At 38.4% G+C, this 23,796-nt stretch overlaps 1 protein-coding gene across 1 annotated transcript in view; it reads left to right on the forward strand.

Moving 5' to 3' along the window:
- The window catches only part of RNF17 (ring finger protein 17), a 39,079-nt gene that overhangs the window by 12,694 nt on the left and 2,589 nt on the right, over positions 1-23,796 (forward strand). The window contains exons 12-32 of the mRNA XM_059840367.1: positions 1,337-1,498; positions 2,064-2,256; positions 2,697-2,862; positions 4,193-4,383; positions 4,951-5,089; positions 5,555-5,708; positions 6,396-6,511; positions 7,467-7,587; positions 8,310-8,427; positions 10,044-10,265; positions 11,210-11,360; positions 12,405-12,523; positions 13,127-13,217; positions 14,046-14,161; positions 14,486-14,793; positions 15,938-16,101; positions 16,868-16,987; positions 19,379-19,459; positions 20,112-20,237; positions 22,569-22,673; positions 23,256-23,406. Coding sequence (XP_059696350.1) covers positions 1,337-1,498; positions 2,064-2,256; positions 2,697-2,862; positions 4,193-4,383; positions 4,951-5,089; positions 5,555-5,708; positions 6,396-6,511; positions 7,467-7,587; positions 8,310-8,427; positions 10,044-10,265; positions 11,210-11,360; positions 12,405-12,523; positions 13,127-13,217; positions 14,046-14,161; positions 14,486-14,793; positions 15,938-16,101; positions 16,868-16,987; positions 19,379-19,459; positions 20,112-20,237; positions 22,569-22,673; positions 23,256-23,406 — 3,114 coding nt within the window. The remainder of the gene's footprint in view (positions 1-1,336; positions 1,499-2,063; positions 2,257-2,696; positions 2,863-4,192; positions 4,384-4,950; positions 5,090-5,554; positions 5,709-6,395; positions 6,512-7,466; positions 7,588-8,309; positions 8,428-10,043; positions 10,266-11,209; positions 11,361-12,404; positions 12,524-13,126; positions 13,218-14,045; positions 14,162-14,485; positions 14,794-15,937; positions 16,102-16,867; positions 16,988-19,378; positions 19,460-20,111; positions 20,238-22,568; positions 22,674-23,255; positions 23,407-23,796) is intronic.

The following is a 23,796-nucleotide window of genomic DNA, read 5'->3' on the forward strand; positions in this document are numbered from 1 at the left end:
GTGCTATACAATGATTTACTTTGACTTGTGGTTATTGCAGTCCCCTCAGAGTTTCTGTCATTGGCTCCTGGAGAATTCTTTTCTGTCATTATCTCAGCTTCTTGTATCTTCTCCCAGGCCATTATCCTGTGATATTTGTCAGGAGCAGCTAGGTTCCTCAGCTTGTCAGGTTTTCCCTGGATTGTACTAGTCCATCAAGGGATCCTTCCCCTCTGTCAGAAGGCTGAATCTGGAGTACTGTGTCCAGTATTGGACCCTGTGGTACTGAATGTCACTGTCACACAGGAGGGAGTCCAGCAGAGCCTGCCAGGCTGGTGGACAGGAGCTGTTCAGGGTCTTGGAGGTGTTTTCCAGCCTTAATAATTCCATGATTCTGTATGTAACAGAAGATAGATGACTCATCACTCTTTGGAGATGGTGACCAGGGGTGATCCAAAAGAGGCTGTGTCCCTATAGGGGAAATCTTTCAAGTCATTCAGATTTTTTGTTCAGATGCCATCTTTAACACTGGAAATGGCCAAGAGAAGTCTTGCATCTCTTCTGGATGTGGCATTTCCTAAACTTGGAAGCACCGTCCTGGATACCTGCTTGGATTGTTTCAGATGCCAGATTCTGTGTAGTCTTTCACCCATGATGTGTTGCAGTTCAGAGGTGGCAGTGCTCCAGGATGTTTGTCTGGTTGGTGTGCCCGGATCAGTCATGCAGGTGACACTCACTCTAGAGGATGTTGTCCACTCTTTGCCGGAAGCTTTGTGGTATAAAATACTCTTGTGAGAATTGCATTGTGGGGCTTCTAAAACCCTCTGACCCATTATCAACCTTTGTGGAGTAGCTTCAGAAAGAGAAACCTGTCTTTTGTATCCCTAATGGAGGGAGGTACCTGCAGTACAGAGGATTTGGATGCTTAGTCACAAGCCCTGTCTTTACACAGGGTCATCTCTTGGCTAGTTCCTTGGTCTTCATGCACTAACACTGAGTAACTATAGGAAAGTGCTTAGCATACCTGTTCTTACAAGTAGAAGTCTTAATCTCTAATTTGCTTTCTATGTCTTTGTTAGAGGGAATGAAAACTCTGAATTGCCCACTTAAATTCAGGCTATGACTTTGTGAGACAGTGTTTTGTTTTGGAGGGTAGCATAAGGGAGGTAGTTCAAAAGAGCAACTTCATCAGAAAGCAAACATGGTAGTAGTTTGAAACAAGTATGAACAGACTTGTCAAATTAAAATCTGTTTGTGGTAATATCATGATTAATGCAACATAAACTCAATCATATGCCTGATAATATCTGTTGGAGTCACTTGGAGGATGTTTGATAATTTGTTATGTCTTACTCAGGTTTGACAGAATTGGTGTTGGTAAGCCATGTTATAAATCCATGCCATTTCTATATTCGGAGATATTCACAGAAGAAAGAAGCATTTGCTTTGCAGACGAAATTAGAAAATTTCTGCTGTAGTAAGAGTTCCTATCTCTTGCCTTCAGACATTTTGGAACTAGGTAAACGGTTAATTTCTAAGGGTCTACACAACTTAAAATACTACCTTGCAATATATCATAGTCTTTCTTTTTTCTCTCCTCCCTGCCACTCCTTTATGTGGTAAAGCAGTCCTTATAAAGTTCACTGACTGAATAGGAAACCATTCTAGAAAGAAAAATGAAAAACAGTAATGCATTCTTAAAATTATTTGCTAGACCACATGTTGATAATGTTACCCACTTCCATAAGTGTTCAGAAAACTGATGAAAAGTATGTAATAACTTTATATGTCAATGGGGTTTTTGCCACTTTACTCGGAACTATAGAAAGTTACCAGAAATTACTTCTTGATACAAGCCAAGCACCTGCTAGTCTTAAAGACACTGTGTAAATGAATGTGAGGGGAACTTCTGGTGGCTACAGAGACAAGATTGACTGTCTTTGTGTCTTCATTGTAGCAGTAGCACTTTTATTACCTGTGTGGAGGATGGGACAGGGGAGCATTATGCAGAACTGTAATAATAGTTTCAGTGTGAAATGCTTTAAAATACTGAATTTAGTCCTTTTGTATTTGCTTCCATATAGGTGCGAGAACTTTCATTAAGAGTAAGGAAACTGGAATGTGGTGCCGTGGAACTATCACTGAACTAATTCCTGTAGAAAGTAAAAATCAGATGAAGAAGCTTTGTGGTCCAATAAGATACAAAGTGTGTGATATTGCATTGCTGAAAGTATTCCTGATTGATTTTGGAAGCTCTGTAGTTCTGATTTTCTCAGGGTATGTTTATGGAGAGGGGAGTTTTTGTCTGCAGTTTTTGTCTTTAGTGTTTTTATTCAAGGTCTCTTCGGAGAAACAAGTTCTTCCTCACCTTCACACAGCCAGAAAACCAGATACCCAATTGGCTCTTGTATTCTCTTCATACATATTCCCTTCAGAAAAAGTGCCACTGTGTTTAAGTGCACAAACCTGCATGCATAAAAATATTTAACTGAGATATGAATTGCAAAAGCAAACTCATGAACATGTAAGTACTAAATGCTTTAAAAAATGCATTTCACGGAGACTTTAAAATTCTGTTTTATTGACATGACATTACACCAATTACTGCAATAATAACTTACAATAAAAGTCTAGGATTTGGTTTGGGAGGTTTTGGGCATTGGATTTGGAGTACTTTGCTTTTAAGCTAGTGCTGTATTTATTCCCATTGACATTAGATGTGATCCCACTGAAAAGCCTGATCCTGCTACTCTGCAAACTATTGAAACCCATGACATTTGTCTGTTTGTGAGGAAGCCAGACCAGCACATTGAGGCAGAGCTTGCAGCCATTCCTCCTTTAGCAGTACGGTGTTCACTGAAGGATGTTGTTCCCAAAAATGAAGTAAGTGCAAACTGCTTGAAGTATTTCAGGAACTTCTTCATAAGATTTCTGTTAAAGAATGTAAATACGGAATTTAAAATTATCTTATTCCAGTGTAAACAGAAGGAAACTCAAGAGTACAGAGTGTGGTTTTTTTAAAGTTAAATTCTCTTGTAAAAAGATGTGTTGCATTGCTTTCATTGGAAAAGACACAAAAGCTTATAGTAGTCTGTCTTTAAAAGCCTGTGAGACTACAAATGCATATTTCACGCTTAAATCTCAGTGCTCATACTTTAGACGTGTTCTTTTGTGAAGTTTAAAAAGTAATTGCAAAATTGATCCTCTTCTTTTGTGTCTGTCTGATAACTTTGTAGTAACTAAGTAGTAACTTTCAAAAGGAATCCAAACAAAGAATAAATGGCTTCCTTAAAAAATTTAAGATAATCTCTTTAGGGATTGTACTTGTTACTTAAAAATTTTTGCCACTCTTGTAAAGTACTATTTACTCTCTTTCAGCATAACCACAAATAAAGTACTGTCAGCCTTTATTCCATTACCAAAAAAAGGCATATATATTGCAGTATTATTTCCTTCAGTATTCACTTTTTATTAGGCTTGCTTTAGTCTTGTTGCGCTCACATGGAAATGAACTAAGTCCAATACAGCTGTGCCTGATGGTATTAACTGTTGGTCAGTTTTGGGGAGTTTTTACTAGTCTGATGTTGACTGAAATAACTTTAAATAGGAAAGTTCTGGAACAATTTTCACAAGTGTAGGTAAAGTGCCTTCCGTATATGTGGTTTTAATTTTTTCTGTCCCTAAAAGGTACAGATTTGCAGTATCAAATGAGAAATGCATTAACTTGATCCCAGAGAAACAAATTCAGACAGGCTTTTTCAAGGTACATAGAGTGTTACACAGGATGCTATGGAGAGTAGCAGTGTGTAAATTGATCAAATCAGGTTGTGCATTTGTGTAGACACGGGATGACAAATTTCTGCTCTCTCAGTTCATGGGAAAGTCATGAAATGAAACAGGTGAAATGATTCTGGTTAATGCATCAAAACCATCTGAGGGGGATCTTCAGAAGAAGATGGCAGAAACTGCAATCCTTTGATCTGACTCAGTTTTATACAGTTTAATACACATGCTAATCCATAATGAAAGAATTCCATTCAGTGCTGTCCTGGCTGTAGACTAGACAAGTTTGACCATGTTCAGTATTTAATCTATTCAGATGCATCTTTGCTTTCTTCCTTGCATTTACTTTATCTATCTTTTAATTGTTTTGTTTGAGTTTTTTGTTTTAACATTCCCTGACATCCTCAGTAACTTTTTCTTTCTAATACAGGATGAAGGTTGGGGAGAGGAGGCAAAGACAAAATTTTTAGAAATGGTAAATAATAAAGTTGTTTCAATGATGGTATTTAGAGAAGAGGATGGTGTTCTTATTGTGGATCTGAGAAAACCTCCGTTTAATGAAGTAAGCAGTAATACACCACTGTCTCTCAAGGATGCATTGGTTTTCTTAGATTTAGCAAGGTAAGTGTCTTCCTTTGGCTCCTGCTCCTCTATGCCATAACTGATAACAGAATAATGCTTACCAAGTGAAGTTTAGTAAGCTAGTTGCTTTTGCAGTGTTCCATATATTAATGTGTGGTGTATTAACCTTCAGCAGTGTCTGATGATTTCATTTTTTCGCCTTCACCAATGAGCACCACACTGTACTCATTTGCACTGGTCAGGCTTCATTTAGATAGGGAATTTGATTTTAGAAAATGGCAAAATATTTAAAGTTTGTACAGAAATATATAACCAGGGAGACGCTCTAAATGAGAAGCCCTTGATGTCTATCACAGAAAACCACACAGAAATGAGCCTGAGATGTGTTTGATTTGGCTGGTAGGCAGTGGGAGAAGCATTACACATAATTGGCTGTACCACCTGCAAGAAGGAACATTTAAGCTATCCCTAAAAGTATTAATCAAGTCATTTTTATAAGATCATTTTGTGGTTTTTTAATGGGAAATTTAACGTTTGAATATAAAAGAGTTCATTTGCAGGTAATTTTGACTGACTTTTTTCAAAATTTCACTTTGTTTACCTTAGGTTTAAATTACAGCTTCCCAGCCAGTTGGAAAACTGCACCGTCTTGCAGTACAGTCCACCAAATATTCCACAGGAAGGAGAAGAGGTCTTTGTTGTAGTTTGTCACATTAATAGTCCAAGTGATTTCTATCTTCGCTTGGTAAGTTTAGAAATAAAGCCTGTTCAGATGAAAGTATGAATAAACATTTTAATGTTGAGCTATTTGTAGTCCACACTAAATAAGCTGCAACTTCTTTTAAGTTCTGTCATTTGTTACCAGTGGTTGGGTTCCTAGAATTAGTAGGTGAGATTAAATCCAACAGTCATTGATTCAGCCTAGTTAAAATTCAGGAATTCTTAAAATCCCAGAAAGTTTTTGTCAGTTATGTAACATGATTCATTCTTTTGTGGGTGTGCAGTATTTTGCTGGTTAGAATTGATTGAACAGGGCACTATTCAATAATTGTTAGGCTCTTTAATTCACTTTGTATTCATGACCACTTTAATTTTGGAGGGAAGACTGGAAAGTACAGTACTAGGTAAAAAATTATCCCTTAAAAGGGTAATAATGCCATTACAAAAAGAACATCTGCTGTGTATGTGTGGTTTGTTGTTTTTATTTCAGAGAGAGAGTGTGGAATCTTTAGCTCTTCCAGAGAAAATTCAGGAGATATATAAACAAGAGAATGGTAAAAACTTTGAAATTTTCTGCCCAGTCGAAGGCCAAGCATGCATTGCAAAGCAGGAGGATGGGAATTGGTATAGAGCACAGATTATAGGTGAAGTATTGATTCTTTTGCTCTAATGCTGGGTTGCAAAATCAGATGTGCTGGTGGGTCAGAGTCACATGCTGGGTATGAGCAGTAACATCCAGCCAGTATTTTTACTGGGAATTATGGTGCTCCCAGGTAGCTTCATAAAGTCAGTAGTACTAATTTATATTCTTTTGCTATTAATAGACTGGATTATACACCTGTTCTTTCTAAACAGGGATGCAATTCTCTAGAGATTATTGAAATTCTCTTACATAATTATTTTAAGTAGTATTTCTCTTACTATTACAGTGTGAACCCCAGCTTTGGCTATTCCAGCCAACCTGTGAGTGTATCTGGTGTTGATTCATAATTCTCCATAGTAATTCCAGAGGGAGTGGGAGTTGTGCTTGTGCTGAATCTGTGTTGGCTGTGTGTGGGCATGTAGCATGTCTGCTTACATGTTTACTTGGCATGTGTTCAGTGTGCCAGTGTCTCACAAAGGGGGCCAAAATGCCAGGGCTGTCATTTCACGGACCTGAAAGAGCTGGCTCCTAAAGAATACTCATTTTGATTGGGGTATAAAAGTTCGAAAAAATTTATGCTAGGTAATCATATGGCATGAATGTGGGGTCTGCTCTGAAATTCTTGTACTTTAACCTGTATCAGATACTAATTTTTTGTTAAAAGTATCTTGGGATGTTTTCCTTGGAGGGCTGCCAAGTTGTCGGGAAGTTCTGGTAAAATACGTTGACTATGGCAACATCGCCAACTTAACTCATAAAGACATACGCAGAGTGAAACAGGAGTTTCTCAGCTTTCCAGAAAAGGTAAATGCCTGGGTTAAACACTCAAAATTAACAGCATCTCAGTGAATGAGAGGGGAAAGAGAGAATTGTTCACCTTCTGCAATACATTAAATAAATGAAATGTTAAGGAACTTGATTTTTGCCCATCCTTATGTAGTGTCTCACTTGATGTTTTGGGTGCATATTGAAAACTCTTAGGGTTTTTTTGGGGTTTTTTTTTGTATCTTTCAGGTGTAAATTAAATCTAATGTTGCCCTGCAGTATGCATACTGCAGGAGAGGTATATATGCAATGTGTACATACATGTGTATTTAATTCACTTAAATTTATTTCCATAATGAGCCAAATGGATTTTTGCATTCTTTCATTTTTAAATGATGATCTCATAATAAGAGGGATTTTTTAATATATATTTTTGTTTGCATTTAAAATTTGGTCTTTTTCTAACTTGAAGAATGGTTGGAGTATCCCCCTTTTGATGAGGAGGAAAACTGACTGGGAAGGAAAATGACAAAGTATTTCTGTCAAATAAAAAAATGTCCATAAATGGAAATTATTTTTTTCTTTGCTATTCATTTGATAGTTTTGGTTACCAGTCACAATTATGCTAAACTTTGAAACTTCATATGTTGATAGGGGTTTTTCTTAACTCCTTGAAGGCACCAGTAGGCTTTTTTTATCTCTTCTGTGCAATAATCTTTACTGATCTCTGCACCAGTTCTATGCCTTACCATAAAGGGAGAAAAAGAGATTTAGGTTCTTCGTATTTCAGCAAGAAGGTTTCTGAATGTGAGGTTCATGCTTAGCTACTGGGAAGGGAGGGGTCATTTTGAATTAAATCAGATTGTGGTAATGTGGAACCAGAAGCCAAGGTTGTGCTGTCTTGGAGTGCAAAGCAAAGGCTGTGATTCAGTCCTAATGAGATGATTTTGATCTGTATGTGATGTTAGTTGCATAATCTTGGGTTATTCTTCAGGCAATCAGGTGTAGGCTGGCTTGCATTGAGCCATTCAAAGGGGCGAATGAGTGGACCAGAGAAGCCAAGGAAAGATTTGAAGAAATGACTGAAGATAAGCTTATGTTGTGTTCAGTTATTGGTGAGTTATCAGGAGTGTATTAATTTCTATTTATATATTGTTAAGTTGTCTCAAATGTAGAAACAATCACTTTGATATTTAAAATAGTATTTATTTGAAATAGCCTGGAGTGAGAATATCTAAATTCTCTCCTCTGATTGGACGAGGCGTAACAGGTAAAACCTGCAACAAAAGTTCTGTTCATGTCTTGCCTTACAGACCACACCAGTGTTACATGATATAAGTATTCTGATTTTTCAGGTGGGCTTGTTTCCAAAAGTACTAGCTGTCCATGATGTTTCCTGACTTTATTGGTATCTGGGAGTGGGATTGCTGCTCTAAAATATTGCTAAAAAAGAAAAATAATATCAGACAACACATATGTGCCTTAGTAGGATTTTTCTCAATACCATATATTGTTCATATGTAGCTACTTACTTTTCAGCCCTTGCAGAATGATGATTTGGAGCCCATTTGATAAATGGAATTAAGCATAGCAGTTGGAGTTTTTGTACAAAAGCATTTTGTGATTATTGGTGTATGTGGTGTATTTTAAGTTAGTTTTATTGATATGTTCAAAGCTATGTGTCTGCATATTGTTAATGTTCAGAATCAATTATTTTGTACAGCAAATGTAATTTTGGAGAAATCTGTCTTTTGGCACTATTTGTCATTGCTCTAAAACCAGAGTCTTCATACTGTCATTGATTGGCACTAATTATGTTGATTTTATTCATTCACAGAAATTTTAGATAATAACATCTTATCTATTGAACTCTTCAATGCCTCTGCTGATAATGGGAAAAAATTTAGTATTAACTGCCAGCTAGTTGAAGAAGACTTAGCATCCTACATACCTGGGTAAATACATTGTGCATTACTTGTAAAGTATTTGGAAATACAGAATTTGTGTATTAAAACTGTTGGTGTGTCACCTCCAGGGGCTGGAATTTACCACATCTACTATAAATTGATTTTAAGATCACATCCATCAGCTGGATGTAATTTAGAGTGTAACTGCAGCTCAATAGTTAAATTCTCAAACTAAATCTTAACTAATGTATTGAAGTTGTACCTGTGAAAAAATTTGAAATCAAATGTTTGCCTTGTACCTGTAGTGTCCCTAAGTGCCAGATCTTCCCAAAGTGTTCACTGTTAAGGTTCCCATTCCCATGTAGTAATAAAAAGAATTTGTGTCTTAAACCTGCACATACGGGGAGTCACCTCTTTGGGAGGTCTGTTACTAGAAAACACTTGGGTAGCCAGCTATGACAGCAACAGAAGGGTTGGGAAGACAGCAGAGTTAGGAAGTGTGGTGGGGGAGATGAGGCTAATGAGGATATAACACTGCTGAATTTAATTTGCTGGCTTTTTACCAAGATAATCCATGGGCTGTGTCCATGACAATCTGTAGTTACTCTTTCATTAATAATTTTTTGAATACTGATGGATATATATCATTAAATGAGAAGTTTTCATTCCAAAAGGAAATTCCTGAATTTCCTTTTTTAGGAGGAAGCATGTAAGTAGATTTTCTGTCCTAGCTCAGAAATGTTACTAAATCTTAGTAACACTCTAATACTGTCATAGTCACAATTTTTGGTAAGATTTTTGTAAGTTATGCAGCCTGAACAGCTGAGTTGCTTTTTCCCTGTCACAAAGCTATTTTGTTTTGTCCCATCTGTACTTAGATGCCTGCTTCCAGCCTTCACTTAAGGGAGTATATTCCTTTGGTATAAGTTGTGGTGTAACACTGATCCCTAGAATGAGGTGGATTTTATGATCCCTTGCTCACTCCCCCTTCTTTAGTTGGACTGGGGAGAAAATAAAAGAAATTCAAAAACTCATGGGTCAAAATAAAGACAGAGAAATCACTTACCAAGTACTCTTGCAGGCAAAACAGATTTGATTTTACTTAGTTATTACTAATTAGCATAAACACTGAATTACTAATTTGGGCATTGGTACACAAAAGACAAAGATTATAGCCTACCCTCCTCCTTTCCCAGGGTCAAGTTTATTCCAAGCAGCTTTCATTCCTCTCCTGCATTTGAGTTACACTCAGTCCATTCAGGGAGGCAGTGAATAGTGCAGGGAGTTGGGGTCAGGGCACAGCAGTTTATCCATGCTGCCCCTTCTTTCTTTTCTTCCTGTGCTTTAGAATGGACTCCCCACAGGCCTTTGTCCCTTGTTTTGTGGGGTAAGAGGCCCACTCTAGATCTTCTGTTCTTATGATCTTGGTGTTCCTGTGCTATCTCTTCTCTTCCCTGAATGCAGAAGGATACCTTCTGAAGGAGAATAAAAATGTTACTATCATTAGTGTTTCAGAAGTAGCACTTATGAATGTTTGTTTTTGTCTAAGCTACAACTCACTTTTTTCATGTTGAATAATTCCTATTATTTTGTTATTGAGCCTTTTTCACTTCATTTAAAATCTGTTTAAACTTTCTATTCTAACTATTTTGTGCTCTTTGCAGGTACACTGAAAGAACTGAAGTAAAGCCTAATGAAATATGGGATGATCCTCTAGAAGAAATTTCTAAAACCTCAGAAGCTTTTATTCCTACAGACATGGAATCTGTGGATGAAGAAGATTTCAGAGCACTTTGTAACAAGGAGTTACATGGGAGAATTAGTCATGTTGTGTCTCCTAGTAAAATTTTTGTACAATTGCTGGCATCAGAAAGTATACTGAAAAGGTACTGAAATTCAAAGAACTTCCCTTTAGTTAAAGTGTCCTTATTACAAAGTGGTGAAGTATAGTTAGAACAAGCTCTGAGAGTTGCATTTGATACTGTGTGCTTCTTGAAGGCTGCTGACTTACTTGCCTTTGAGGTGAGTATAAGAGCAGAAGAGAGGTTGGCACTATATTGTGGCTTATTAAATAGCTCTGATTCCAAATTAAGTCTATCATCTCACTTGTATTTCAAATCAGTTTTATTGTAGTAAGTATTGGAGCCTGATGAATGCAACACTGTCCAGAAAGATTAAATCTTCCTGCTCTTTCTTCTTTCCTTCCCATTCCCTCATTAGAAATCTGGTTAAATAAAACCTGTATCCCAAGTCTTAGAACTTACTTTTAGTGGTAGTAGCAGGGTTTTTTTTATCAAAATGTTTCCAGTACCCTGTTAGGAAAATTGAACACAATTTCTAGACACAGTGTATATCAGCCTGCCTTTGGTAGATATTTAGGTAACGTTTAGGTAGTCATGCCTACTCTTTAGAAATAGAAGAGTGTATCAAGGTTTAGTGCAAGTTGCTTATGTATTCATTTATCTTTTATTCTTCTTGGCTGTGACTGCCTAGAATTCTGTTTATGTAGTCCTGACATTGAGGTCCACACTCTCAAACTGTCAAGAGAAAACAGTGTCGTTTTCAAATAGTGCCGTACAAAGCACTTAGGATTGCTCAGATTAATTCCAGTGTCTAAGCTAACATGATAGGTTTACGGACTTTTAATGAGAGTGCATGTGTTTTGTAACTTCCATTTCATGTATTTCTAATGTCTTGAAGAAAAACTGCAACACTGTGCATCTGTTAAAACAGTACAGCTTCATTATATGCTAGTTAAACAATGACTGAATAAGCCTTTTATTTACTGCATTACATTTTATCTCTAGAAAAGAGGTTTTTTGAATGTCAGTTTACAGGAGGAGATGGCTTCCATCTACAGAGAATCCCAGCCACAGTCTGTGAAGTGGGAGAGAGATATGCACTGTGCTGTTTATGTACACGATGTGGGACAGTGGCAGAGAGGTCAGATAAGCAGAATTGTCTCTGAAACAAGTGCAGAGGTAAAGCTCTTATCATAACAGCATTTTAATTTTTATTTCTAAACTTGAAAGCATTCTCTTTCTTTCTTCTGTGTTCATATTTTCTCACAGCCTTTTGCTTTTGTTGAGAGTTTGAGTCATGCTATACATTGCTGCAAATCAGTTGTCTTGTCAGAGCTCAGGTTCCTTTACCAGGGAATCTGGGAATTAAGGAAGGCTCGTGAGGTTGACTCTCTATTTACAATGCCCTTTGGAACATGGCAGCGATTCCCAAGCTATAGTCTAACAATTCATTTTAGATTCCAGCAAGTCTGTGAAACTGAGGGTTACAGTAATTCAAATTTAATGATCCTTGTTAAAAGAGGGAGCCAGTTGAACCAAGTGCAACACCACAGGACCACATGTAGTCAAGCAGTTGCATGAACCCTGAACTGATGGTGATGCACTGTGCCATGTAGCTATAACATTTTCCACAGTAACCTCACACAGCACTGCTTGAAATGTGCTCTGTTGTACCAATTTGAAAATAATGAGCACCAGAAAAAAGCATTTTGGGACTAGATACTTACGTGTCTCCAAAGTCAGAATCGCTTTTTGATCATACAGGTAATCCAGGACTGGGTTGCTATTGATTTTTTTTTTTTTTCCACCATTATCAGGTTGTGCCCAGGGATCTTTTTAGTAGGAAGCAAAAATGAAACTTTGTGTACCTCAGCTTGCATCTTCTGCTTTCTGAGCCCAAGAGCCTTCAAACAGCTATTTAACACCATCAGAATAAAAAGCAAGGGGTAGAGGAGAGCTATTTCAGTGTTTCTTGGTTTACCAAAAAGTCAGTAGAGTTGTTTAACCCCCCCTGAGCACATTTGTATGGTTTTGTCCCTTTGCTATGCTGTGGTAGTTGCTTGAGTTGTGGTGAAGTATTTTGAGTTCCAAAGGCATTTGTTAAATCCCATTAATGTTTGAAATTTTTTTAACCTCCTTAGGGATGCTTTGAATTATCATTTCTTACAGATAACAGTAAGAGAGGGGATTTTTTTCTGTTTTGTGGTTTCTTGGCTGTTACAGGTACTACTTTATGATTCTGGAGCTGAAAAAACAGTGGAGGTCAGCTGTCTAAGAAAACTTGAGGAAAACATGAAGACCATCAGGATGTTAGCAATAGAATGTTCACTGACAGAAATAAGGTAGCCTTTCCCTTATACTGAGTGGCAGCATTAGAAACTAATAATGACATACCTTTGTTAGCACTGATTATGTAAGATTTGGATGTGGTTTGCTTTTTGAATAAAGAAATGGGGTGCTGGCTGTGATTTATTAAATAAAGGTTTGGAGGTTTTTTTAGGGGTTATGCTGTATAGTAGTAAAGCAGAAACTGTGCTGTAGAAATAAATAATATTTATAGGTCGAGTTACAAAAGAGTGAACAGATTTATTTAATTGAATACTTTTTTCCCTTGGCTCAGAATTTAAGATGAATTGGATCTCCTGAAACTGTACAGAAGGTCTCTTTTCTAGACTGTTATGACAGGTGTCATAACTTCTAGAACTCATGATCCTCCTCATTTTGAAATTCTGGGCTTGTATTTTTCATTTTTCGGGTTGTGGAGATCCAGAAATTAATAATGACTTCATGTTACTCTTGACTGTAGTAGAGATTCTTTTTTTTCTGTAACAGTTTAGGCAGTGTGGAAAAAAAGCCAAGTTTTTAGTAGAAGGAAGAGTTGGTGGTTATACTCAGGAAATGCCAGCTTCTTTTGTACCTAGTGGTTATCATTTGTTCTATGTTAGACCCACAGGTGGAAGCACACAGTGGACAGCAACAGTGTGTGAATGCTTGTCTTATTACCTAACTGGAGCACAAGTGAAGATAATCATACAGGTTTGTAATCAAAACCGGTGGTATTTATAAAATTCCTCTTAGGCTGTCTGCTAATTTGGGATTTTTTTTCTGAATATTTTACCTTTCAAAAAGTTGTGGTTAGAACTTGATTGTATAGCTTTGTTCTAGGTAAAAAAGTGCTTTTTCTTCTTTCTGCTTTACTTCTGTTATTCGCTGGAGCATTAGAGCAGTTGGCTACCCAGTGTGGAAAAAACTTGATATATTTGGTTAATGAAGAATAGTAGATGTATCTTTGGGATCACTGGATGCTAACAGCCTTTATGGACAGATAAGCAAGCTGCTCAGGTTTTTTATGAGAATTATTTCAGCAGCTACTTTATTAGTTTTTAAGCCTCAGAGACTGGAAGAATTAATCCAGTGCTGTATGAATATCTTTAGTAATTTATTTCTTCCACGGTTTAAAAAAAAGATTATTGGAAGGGTTTGATTCATTCAGCTGTTGTCAGCTGCCAGTGGTATTTTACAGTGTGTGTGGAAATAAAAGCAGTCGTGAGTGGATTTATTTATGCATGGGTTTAAATCTTCTGCTGGAAAACAAGTGTTTGGCACTTGATTCTATTAAAAAAGCTGAGGGGAAAAGCGAGTTTTATTCTACAACTCTTTTTTTAATGCCATGTGTAGCATAGAACAGTTGGTAAAGTGATTTATATGAATTGAATAAATCTGTGTCTTCTCATGTGGGCACCAGTTGTTCAAGGATGTCTGATTGACAGTCAGTACCAATAAAATGAAAAACCTGAAACATGCCTGTAGTTTAGAGGAAATGCATATTTGTAGTATGTTGTCCTGCTCTCCCATTTTTTCCAGGAAGATGTTGTGGGTTGTGCATTGCCTGTGAAAATTCTGTGCAAAGATGAAACAGGAAAAATGACTGATACTTCTGAATACCTTATTGAACAGGGTTTGGCCCTTAGAAACAGAAGGTTTGGATACTTTTCTTCTGTATTCTCTCAGACTCTGATGTTCATATTTGACCAAACTAATAAGTAAATCAGAAAATTTGGATTGTGTTCTACAGTTCTAGCAACAGAACTCCATTTTCAGTGGACTTACTTACAATGTTATATAATGAGTATAATGTTATTTATTGTATCCATGGCACATTTCAGTTCTCTAAGTAGATGAGATGCTTGACAGTATTTCGAGATACCTTTGCTACTTCTCTGTGTTACTTGTATTATTTTGTATTTTTGCACTTCTGAAGTTCTCTGTCGGTTAATATATTGATATTTGATTGAATCTTCTAGAACTGATAAAGCCAATGGGGCTTGTTTAGTCTCCAAAGAACATCTTGAAGTACATTTCGAGCAGGAGAACACAGAGCTGGATGGTTGTAATTCCAAAATTGCAAATGCAAGAAACAGGACTGTTCCAGAGGAAAGCACTGCTATTTCAGAGAGTGAACAAAAATCACTCAAAATACACGAGCCACTGCCTCATCCAGAAATGGATGAAGTATATAAATCTCCCATTGTTCCTGAAGCAAAAGTTTTCCAGGCTGTAGTGAGTTGTATTGGAGGTGATGGAACTATTTATATAATACCAAAATCATTTGGTGAGTTTACGTAGAAGAAAATGCATTTATGAATCTGAGTGCCCTTGGGTATCAGAATGTATGCTGGCACACCTATCTGGTACATGTTCACTGTTCTGGAATATTCCTCTTGGGAGGGGATGTCCTGTGGTGTGAGGGACAGGGATTCTATCTGTCCTTTAATCAGCTTTCCTGTCCTCCCACCCTCCCAAGAAATCCAAAACCTCAAAGCACTTGGATAGGCAGGTTACTTGCCTTTCTTCTCTAGGCTTTAATGGGTAAAGCAGCAAGTGCTTTATTTTGTAATGTTGATTAATCAAGTAAATGTAGTAATTAGCTTCAAAGTGATGCAGATACAGTCATAAAGATTATTGGAAGTTAGCTTGGTTCTCAGATACTGCTGCTGTAGTTTTTTTCCTTCAGTTTAAGCTCAGTACACAGTTTCTTCAGGCTCTTTATTTGAGTTGTGATACATTCTATATCTCACAATGTTTCCTGCTTGTGTTGCTTGAAAGAGGTTCATTTTCTTCTGACTGCGGTGTCACTCCTCAGTTCCATGTTAGTATATTGTGCTTTAGAGAAATATTTACATAAGAGAACAATAATTCTATCTTTTTTGCTCCCCAAGGGCATTTAACTACTAGATTAAGTAACTATTTTTATTCCTAAAACTTTGACATTCAAAGTACAGTAACCCCACTTGAAGAGGACTGTCTTCTTCCTGCAGTTTTTGCTATAGGCTGTACCATAGCAGGAGAGGTTCTTCTGGGCACAGCTTCTGTGTTGTTTCATGGTGTCCTACCCCTGAAACAGTGGTTTGGGATTTGTTGTCTCATTCATGCTTTGTTTTGCTCTGATATAGTGCTGCCTAGGTGTCACTTCCAAAATTTATAGACTCTTCTACAAGTTCTTCTGAGATTAGAACTCAATTTCTAACGGCTTCAGAATTCTAAATGCAGTTCACTGTTAGTAACTCTTCTGCATACACTAGATATTGAACATACATATTGTATTAGTGTTGGAAAATATATTTTAAAGCTGCACATGTGTTTGTTTATACATGTCATCTGCATCTGATGGGGCTTAGTGATGGAAGTATTTTGCATGAATGTTAGAGACTATTCTGAATTTTTTTTTTTTTTTTTATTTCACCTCCTCTCCCAAGAAACTGCACTAAACAAATTGATGGCTGAAATACAAAATACCTTCAGAGGCCTTGGTCTCCTGATACCCTACTGCTGGAAGAAGGGAGAAGCCTGTGTTGTAAGAGGATCAGATACTGTGTGGTATAGAGCTAAAATTGTAGAAGTCAGTGGTAGTACTCTCCAGGTAAGTTTGATTGGATGGAGGGGAGTATGTGTGTTTAAAAAAGGCATATAATCCAATCCTCTAAAATAAATAATGGATTTAACATTTTTTCATTCAGCTGACCTGTGCAGTTGTTCATTCTGCTTAAAGGTGTGGATTACTGTCCTCATTTTTACGTTTATTTTAAAGATCAAATCTGTCTACCTATTTCAGTTGTCACAATTTTTCCTGTAGTTTCCCTAGTAATGATTAATTTTCTTAAGTAAAAAGCTGCTCTTGATTTCCTGTAAGTAATCCCTTTTAGGTTTTTTATTTTGCTGTTCTTACCATATGTAGAATGCTTTGAAAACAATTAGGTTTATAATCCCACGCCTGTCCTAATCCGCACCCAAAAAGTATTGACTGTCTGTTTTGAATTTTCTGCTGCACAGGTACAGAGCCTTCTTCTCATTAGCAGTTCATCTTACCTAAGCTCTTGAGTCTGCTCGTGACTTTTGAATGCAGATTTGAAAATTCTATCCTAGTTCACAAATATTTTTTCCTTTCAATTTTAAAATGATGTTGGTTATTCCACAAGAGGTAGGAATTCTTGCAAGAGAACTTTATAAACTGAATTTCTAATCTGCCACACCATTTTTTTTTAATCCTTTCTTGCTTTTTCACTTTGTCACATCACGTACTTACTATCAAACCATTACTTTTTTTTCCTCCATAAAAGTAATGCTGTAAGTGAACGCATTCCCTTACTAAACTGAAGTATTTCAGGAAGTCTTTGCATTTCCTGTAGGTACAGTACATAGATCGTGGTTACATAGAGAGCATTCCTCAGTGTCACCTGTATCCAACTACATTCTACACTGGCATTCCTCCATTTTGCATCCCATGCCAGCTCTACAAGACACTGCCGGTGAGTAGTGGCACATCTGTGTGGGGGTGGGTGGTTACTCAGATCAATACCCTGCCTGGTCAGAAAGGCTGAGGGTGGTGCTGGTTTCTTCTCTTGCCTGCAAGGATTCAGAGAAGAGATGAGGATTGTTTCAGCAGGTCCTTGTCAGAGCCTAGCAGCTTTGATGTATGAGGGGACCATGCTTGGAGGGTCGCTGTCAGTGGAGTTAAACCTTTGAGACAGGACACTGCGGGCTTGGCAAGGGATACTCTGAAATGATAATTCAATTTGCAATAGCAGCGACACAAAGTAAGTCCTGGATTTCTTAATGCAGAATGGCCAGACAATCTGAAATTGTCAAGTCCTGCAAAACTGTGTTTCTAACATTCTGATCATGGCTGTGTAGGAAGCAATCTAAACTAATAGAGGTGAATTGTTCTAGGGAGTTTTGTCAGTAAGTAACTGGTGTGTAAATAACATCTTCACATACCATCCCACCTTGCTTACTCTGAATGGTGCACTTAGTAAAAGTGGAATACTGAAATGGCCTGCTTACTTTTATTGCTAGAAATAGTTAAACTGATAGAGTAAGGAAGGCTGCAGGGGTCGTGGGGCAGGGACAGGCAGCAGACCTGCCAGGGAAAGGTAGCATGCCCAGGTAGGAAAGCTCCTGCAGCAGGTGGTGAGAGGGCTGTGTAGCATCAGGGAGGCTGAGGAGGGGTTGAATAGCTGATTCCAAGTGCAGTCTGCACTGGACCTGCAGCCAAGCAGGCAGAAACCCTCCCAGCAGTACGTATAGAAGAGAGAAGGGGCAGTAATGCAGAAGAATGGAAGCTTTAAATGGCAAAGGCCTGCAAGAAGAGATTTTCCCCAGAATGTGAGGTGCTCTTGCAGAACTGCTTTGTCACTCTGCAGGCTGATGAGGACAGAGCCCTCACATCAGGAGAGAGGCCAGGGCTGAGGAGGGCAGCACCTTCTGCTCCCTGTGTAACCCCCAGTGCAGCTGACAAAAGGCAGTGGGAGATGGGAGACAGGAGTGGGTGCTCCCTTCAGAGAGGGTCAGAGGAGCCCACGTGCTGACCCAGCACTCTCTAGAGAGGGATGGTGCTCCTGCCTGTTTGTGTTGGGGACATCACTGAGGGGCTGCCAGGCCTTGAATACTCCTCTCACTGGTACCCAGTACCATGAGTTAGTTATCTACTCCTGCTGACACAGTGATACCCCTCAGACTGCTCCTGGCTGTGTCTGCAGGGGTTATCTGCTCATCCCAAGAATGTTTGTAAGGATCTGTGGCCTGCCAGTAGTTTTTTCATCAGTCCTGTCTGGCAGAGGGGTTTAAAAGGTTCACTCCAGTCTGGTGAGTTTAGAAATCATTCCAGGAATGCTGCCACAGCCAGTGCTTGGGCTGCTTGGATGATGGCACTCACCTTGAAGAGCCTGCTCTGGTGGGGTCCTGTGGGGTCCGTGTCCCAGAGAAGAGGAGCCTCTGGTCCATAGGCGTGCCAAGCCTGGAGAGGGATTACAGGTCAGGAGAGCACCTGAAGGAGCAGCACCTGTGGGAGCAAGTCCAGGGAAGGGCAATGAAGATCAGAGGGCTGGAGCACCTCTCCTATGACTAGCTGAGAGAGTTGGGCCTGTTCATCCTGGAGGAGGCTCCAGGGAGATCTTCAGCACCTTCCAGTGCCTAAAGGGGGGCTACAAGAGACCTGAGGAAGGACTCCTTACAAGGTCATGGAGCTATAGGACCAGGGGGAATATCTTCAAATTGACAGAGGGCACGTTTAGATTTGGTACTAGGAAGAAAATCACTACAAGGATAGCAAGGCATGGGAACAGGCTGCCCAGGGATGATGTTGATGCCCCATCCCTAAAGTGTTCAAGGCCAGGTTGGAGGGGGCTTGGAGCAACCTGGTCTAGTGGAAGGTGCCCCTGCCCACAGCAGAGGGTTCAAATTTGATCTTTAATGTCCTTTCCAACACAAACCAGTCTGTGATTCTGTGAAAGACAGTACAGGTTGGAAAGCAAACTGATACAGCAGAGAATAAAAATATTTAAGGTATTCTGTGTTTTGTTGTGTGTTATCTTCGTTTCTGTAATTCTTTGGATTATGCTTCAGACAATTTTGTACACATACATTATTGCATACATAGTATTGATTAGGTTTGGCAAGCAGCATCTCTTTCTAAGCTATTTCAGGATCTGGAAAATGTGGGTTGCATTGTCACTTAAATTATAATACACCAAACAGCAGATAATATTTAAATGATCGTAGACAAATCAAACTATTGATGTGTGTCTTCTAGTGAGATTTCTTTTTTAATGGTAGTTTTGTATTTCCATCCACCCTAAGAATAGGAAGACTATTATTTGCTAGCATCTTAATGTGTTGGTTTCTTGCTTTTCTCCAAATAGGTTGGAAATTTTTGGCAGCAGGAGGCAGTAGAATACCTTCAAGAACTTCTCAAAAACGAAGAGGTTGAGATTCATGTTAAGGTAGGCTAATTTATTCATAGATGCAGAATGAAGCAAAGTTTTTGTTGTCTTTTTAACTGGCATTAGGAATGATACATGAGGGAGTATAGCAGTAAATGTATTTCTTAGACAAAAGAAAAACCACAACTAAACGTACTTCTCCTGTGACTTTACCTTTATTATAGTTTTTAGGCCTTAAATATCTCCATTAGGGTTAGTGCTGTTTTTTCATCCTGTTCATGTTGAGTTGTCATTTTGACATGTAACCTATCTATTGGCAGCATATTTTGTTCTAAATTCTATTCTAGGTGATAAAATTCTGACATAATTAAGTACGGATGTTCTTAAATTTATTTATTAAAATTATAGGGAAACGCATTATCTGTATTGTCTGAAAACAAGCCATTTCAGACAGCTTAATGATAAATTGTGAAGGGGAGGGGTTTGAGTGAGCAAACATGGGATAATATTTCAGTGTTAGGATGAGCAGTTGGTGCTTCTGTATCAGAAAGAGAGATATTCCCTTTTGTGTTACAGCTGATGTTAGTAGGCGTCTTGGTCTTGTGTCTGAGTGTTGTGCTTATCAACAAGAGAGGTTTGAATTTCTTGGTCACTCTTTCTAAAACTTCAGCCAGTATTACTACTACAGTCCTGTTTTGTCCTGTGTGAATAGGAGTTACCAGATAACCCATGGGGCAAGTTGTCCATCAGCCTGTATTTTGGGGGGATGTCGCTTTCGTCCTTCATGGCATACCAGAGGTACTGTGTTGCTGAAGATTGCCAGGACATACAAAAGCTGGTGAGACTTGTGTGTGTGTGTCCCTTTTGCTGTTGCTGTTCTCTAACATTAGAAAGAGTATTCAGTTGCTTGTTGAGACCTAGGAGGATTTGTTACTTTTTTTAATCTGTGTGGTTTTGTGCTGTAGCAGCAGTAGGACTGAGCACACAGGTCTGCAGCACAACACAGGGAGCTACAATGGGCTGGTAAGACTCTGTGTAATAGCAAATTGCCAAGAGTTTGTTCATGGACTCTGTAATGAAAAGAGATTTTTGCACTTCTGTTTCAAGTCCAGCTAGTTTTTACGTTCCTCTAGAACGTGAGGAATAGGGGAATACTTTTATCACTTAAAGGGATTAGTTTTTCCTAGAAATATATCCAAGGATGGAGTAAATTAAATTAAGTGTTTTATCATAAACCCAGTGATTTATAGGAGGGTTACCTAGGTTCTTTATTCCAAGAGTCTGGGACATTTACCTGGTGGTCTTTAGGGGAGGATTGAAGTTTCCACCTATCTTCATTTTCTTAACACAAAAAACTCATACGTAAGTTATTTCTCTGTATTTGTTTTCTTTTTTGTTCCTTGAAATCTGAGGATCAGGTTTATTTAAATTGCTAAGACTGTGTTATTGCATTTTTCTCTTAATTCTGTTGAAGTCTGCCAATGTACTTTTCTTTCCAATGAACATCTTTGCTTCAGAAAATAATTTTCCAGTACAGAGTCTGCTGCTGTCACTGCTGGTGCAGGGCTCGAGTTGTCTGCCACTGGGCTCATGATGCAGTTAGAAAAATCCCTCAGTGTATATTAGAACTGAGTAACCATGGAAAACCTCATTGTAAATCAATCTCTTGTTGCATTTTCATAGTCAGCATGACACACAGCTTTCACCAAACTAAATATGGATCTGGAAATGAGATTTGTACCTTTAACACAAAAATTAAATTTGGAAAACAAAAATGTATGTGCTTGCAACCTTCTATGTAAGAAGGTTGCAAGCAAGAAGATTCAGAAAGCCTGAAGTGTTTTCCTCAAGGAATAATAGCATTAAGCAGATCCACTCCAGGAATAAGTGACTCAGAACAATTTGTAAAAAAACAGACATGAGAAGTGTTCGGTTGTAGACCAGAAAAGAAGCAAGGTATCCAGAACTCGAGCTGAATCTCAGGAACAGCAGAAGTGGGAGGCAAGCAGCTCTGAACACATTCAAACATAATCAGCTCTGGCTTTAGCTGTAGAGACTCAACAGCCATGCTCACAACACAGCTAAAGTGAATTATTTTTACATAAGGTATAAAAATTATCTATTATTTTATTCTATACCTTTGTAACTTTATTTCACAGCTTCAAATCTGTGATTTGGGGTAAGTTAAGCTGGTAAGGACTTCATTCTATTTTGTGAGCCTTGCAGCTGCTAACAGTGGCTTATGCAGAGCTCAGAGCACCCATTGCTGCAGTGTGTCTGTCTCTGAGATGTGCTTGCCTTGCGCTGCACTGATGAGCTTAGGAGCTGGGCTTGGTTACCACATGACAATCCGGGCTCAGGCACTGGCCTGAAAGACTCCTGGTAGGGCAGTAGAATGTTGGAGAATGCATCAGAACCTACAGGTGTGCTGAGCTTCACAGCAGTGACTCTTATTCCAGCTGTGTGTGTCCAGGTGTAGTCAGGTGGCTCCTGACTCACACTGATCCCGATAGGTTTGCAGAAATCTGGCATTCAGTTTGTATTTAGGATTTAGTTAGATATTCTTTCTTTACTTGTAGGAGTACTTACTTTGAATGGAAAAAAATCTTTTTTCCCTAGCTAAGTTTGAGGAACATAATAATTTTTTGTATTCCATCCTCTGTCAGATCCTGGAAGGGTACAAAGGGTCATAATTCATTGTTTCATTTTCCAGTTACATATGTTGCTTTTACTTTTCTCTTTTCTCAGGGCATAATAAAAAGCGTTCCTCAAGTAAATGTGTGAAAATGTATTTTGGAGAAATTGTACATTTTGTTACACATAATATTTTAAGTACAAGAGATAATATGAGTTCTTTTCATGACCTATGATCTAGCTAAGCTGTGTGCCTTCTAAAAGTATAATTTAATGCACCAGGGTTTATTTTGTGGTGAACCAAATGCAGAAATGACATGTAGAATTCAAATACGTGGTTCTGAAAGATACACTGGACAAAGCCGTGCTGCTGAGAAAAATCTTTATCTGTACATTGCAATGTCAGTTTCATCAAGGACACACTGCTTACTGTTGTTATGCACCTTTTGAGGTAACTCCTTTGAGCCAGAAGTCATACCTTAGTTTCTGTTTTGTTATTCAGTGTGATGCTCAGCTGAAGTCTGTCTTGGTCTAGGGGGTATTTGAAGGAGACCTTTCACCTTCGTACCTGCTGCAACCACTGCCTGTTCCAGGAGAAACCTTTCCTGTCACAGTTACCCACTTGGTGTCCCCCAAGGAGGTGAGTGTCTCTGGTCAGCATCTCACATGCTGCAGTCCCACTGAGCTGGTGAAAAGGAGAGCACAGGTGGCAATCTTATGGCATTAGAGGCTGCGAAATGGTCCTGAGCTATTGGTGCAGGGGGTTGTGTGGGGCGGCTCTCTGGATGGACACTTAGTTGAAATTAGCTCATAGTTGGGGACAGTGAAACACTAATCATTTCTCTAGAAAAATGAATTAAATAATTATGCTACTGCAGTCTGGTAGTTAGCTTTTTTAATAAGAAAAATAAGAAAATAGGTTGTTGGAATTTAACGTGGCAGAACAATAGGGAATTTTTGTGTGTAAGCCCACACAACTTGCTGGAGTTCTGCCCAGTCTCCCAGGCAAACAGCAGAACATCATGTGCATTGATCAAATAAAAGATTCCTATGTGGACTTTGAATGATGACTGATGAAATAGTGAAGAAAGGGGAGCAAGGAAATGCTGAACCATTCAAAGGTGGGATCTGGATTAAAAGTAATCTTTTAATAATGGTTGGAATTCCTTGTTCCTAAATTAACTGCAGAAAATAGTAACATCAGAGCCTTTTCTTTAAATAGGTTTATATTTGTCTTGATTCTTCTGAGAACCTTACAAAATGCTCTGCCACAGAGAGATCTGCCAGCTGTGACTCAGAGAGCCTTAGTAAAGCCCTGAAGTGGTGCAATAAAATTGTAAAGACACTCCCTCATCTAACAAACTTCAAAAAAGGTACCTTGTGTATTTATTTTCCCTGTTGTTTAATGTGGCTAGTCAGAAAACCTGAGTTTCCTTTTGTATTTCTATGTATCTTTAAATAAACGTTTTGGAGAGTAAGGAGCAAGATCACACTATAATGATATTATACAGTGTAATACATTTTTACTCTTCATTAAATTGAGGCTTTTGTGTCATTCTCCTCCACTGGAACATGATGGACAGAACTCAGACTCCCAGTGCCTGTTAGAATTATGAACTGACTTTAGATCCCATTTGGCAGTAATAAAACTTAACCCCAAAGGCACCTGTCACTGAACTGTGACAGTTTTATTAAATATTCAAAAGACAAAAGTTGTGTACAGAAAATCATGTTATAAATGTTTAAAGTTATGTGAGCCCTAA

Source organism: Haemorhous mexicanus, chromosome 2 (assembly GCF_027477595.1).
Source record: "Haemorhous mexicanus isolate bHaeMex1 chromosome 2, bHaeMex1.pri, whole genome shotgun sequence".
Classification (NCBI taxonomy): Eukaryota; Metazoa; Chordata; class Aves; order Passeriformes; family Fringillidae; genus Haemorhous; species Haemorhous mexicanus.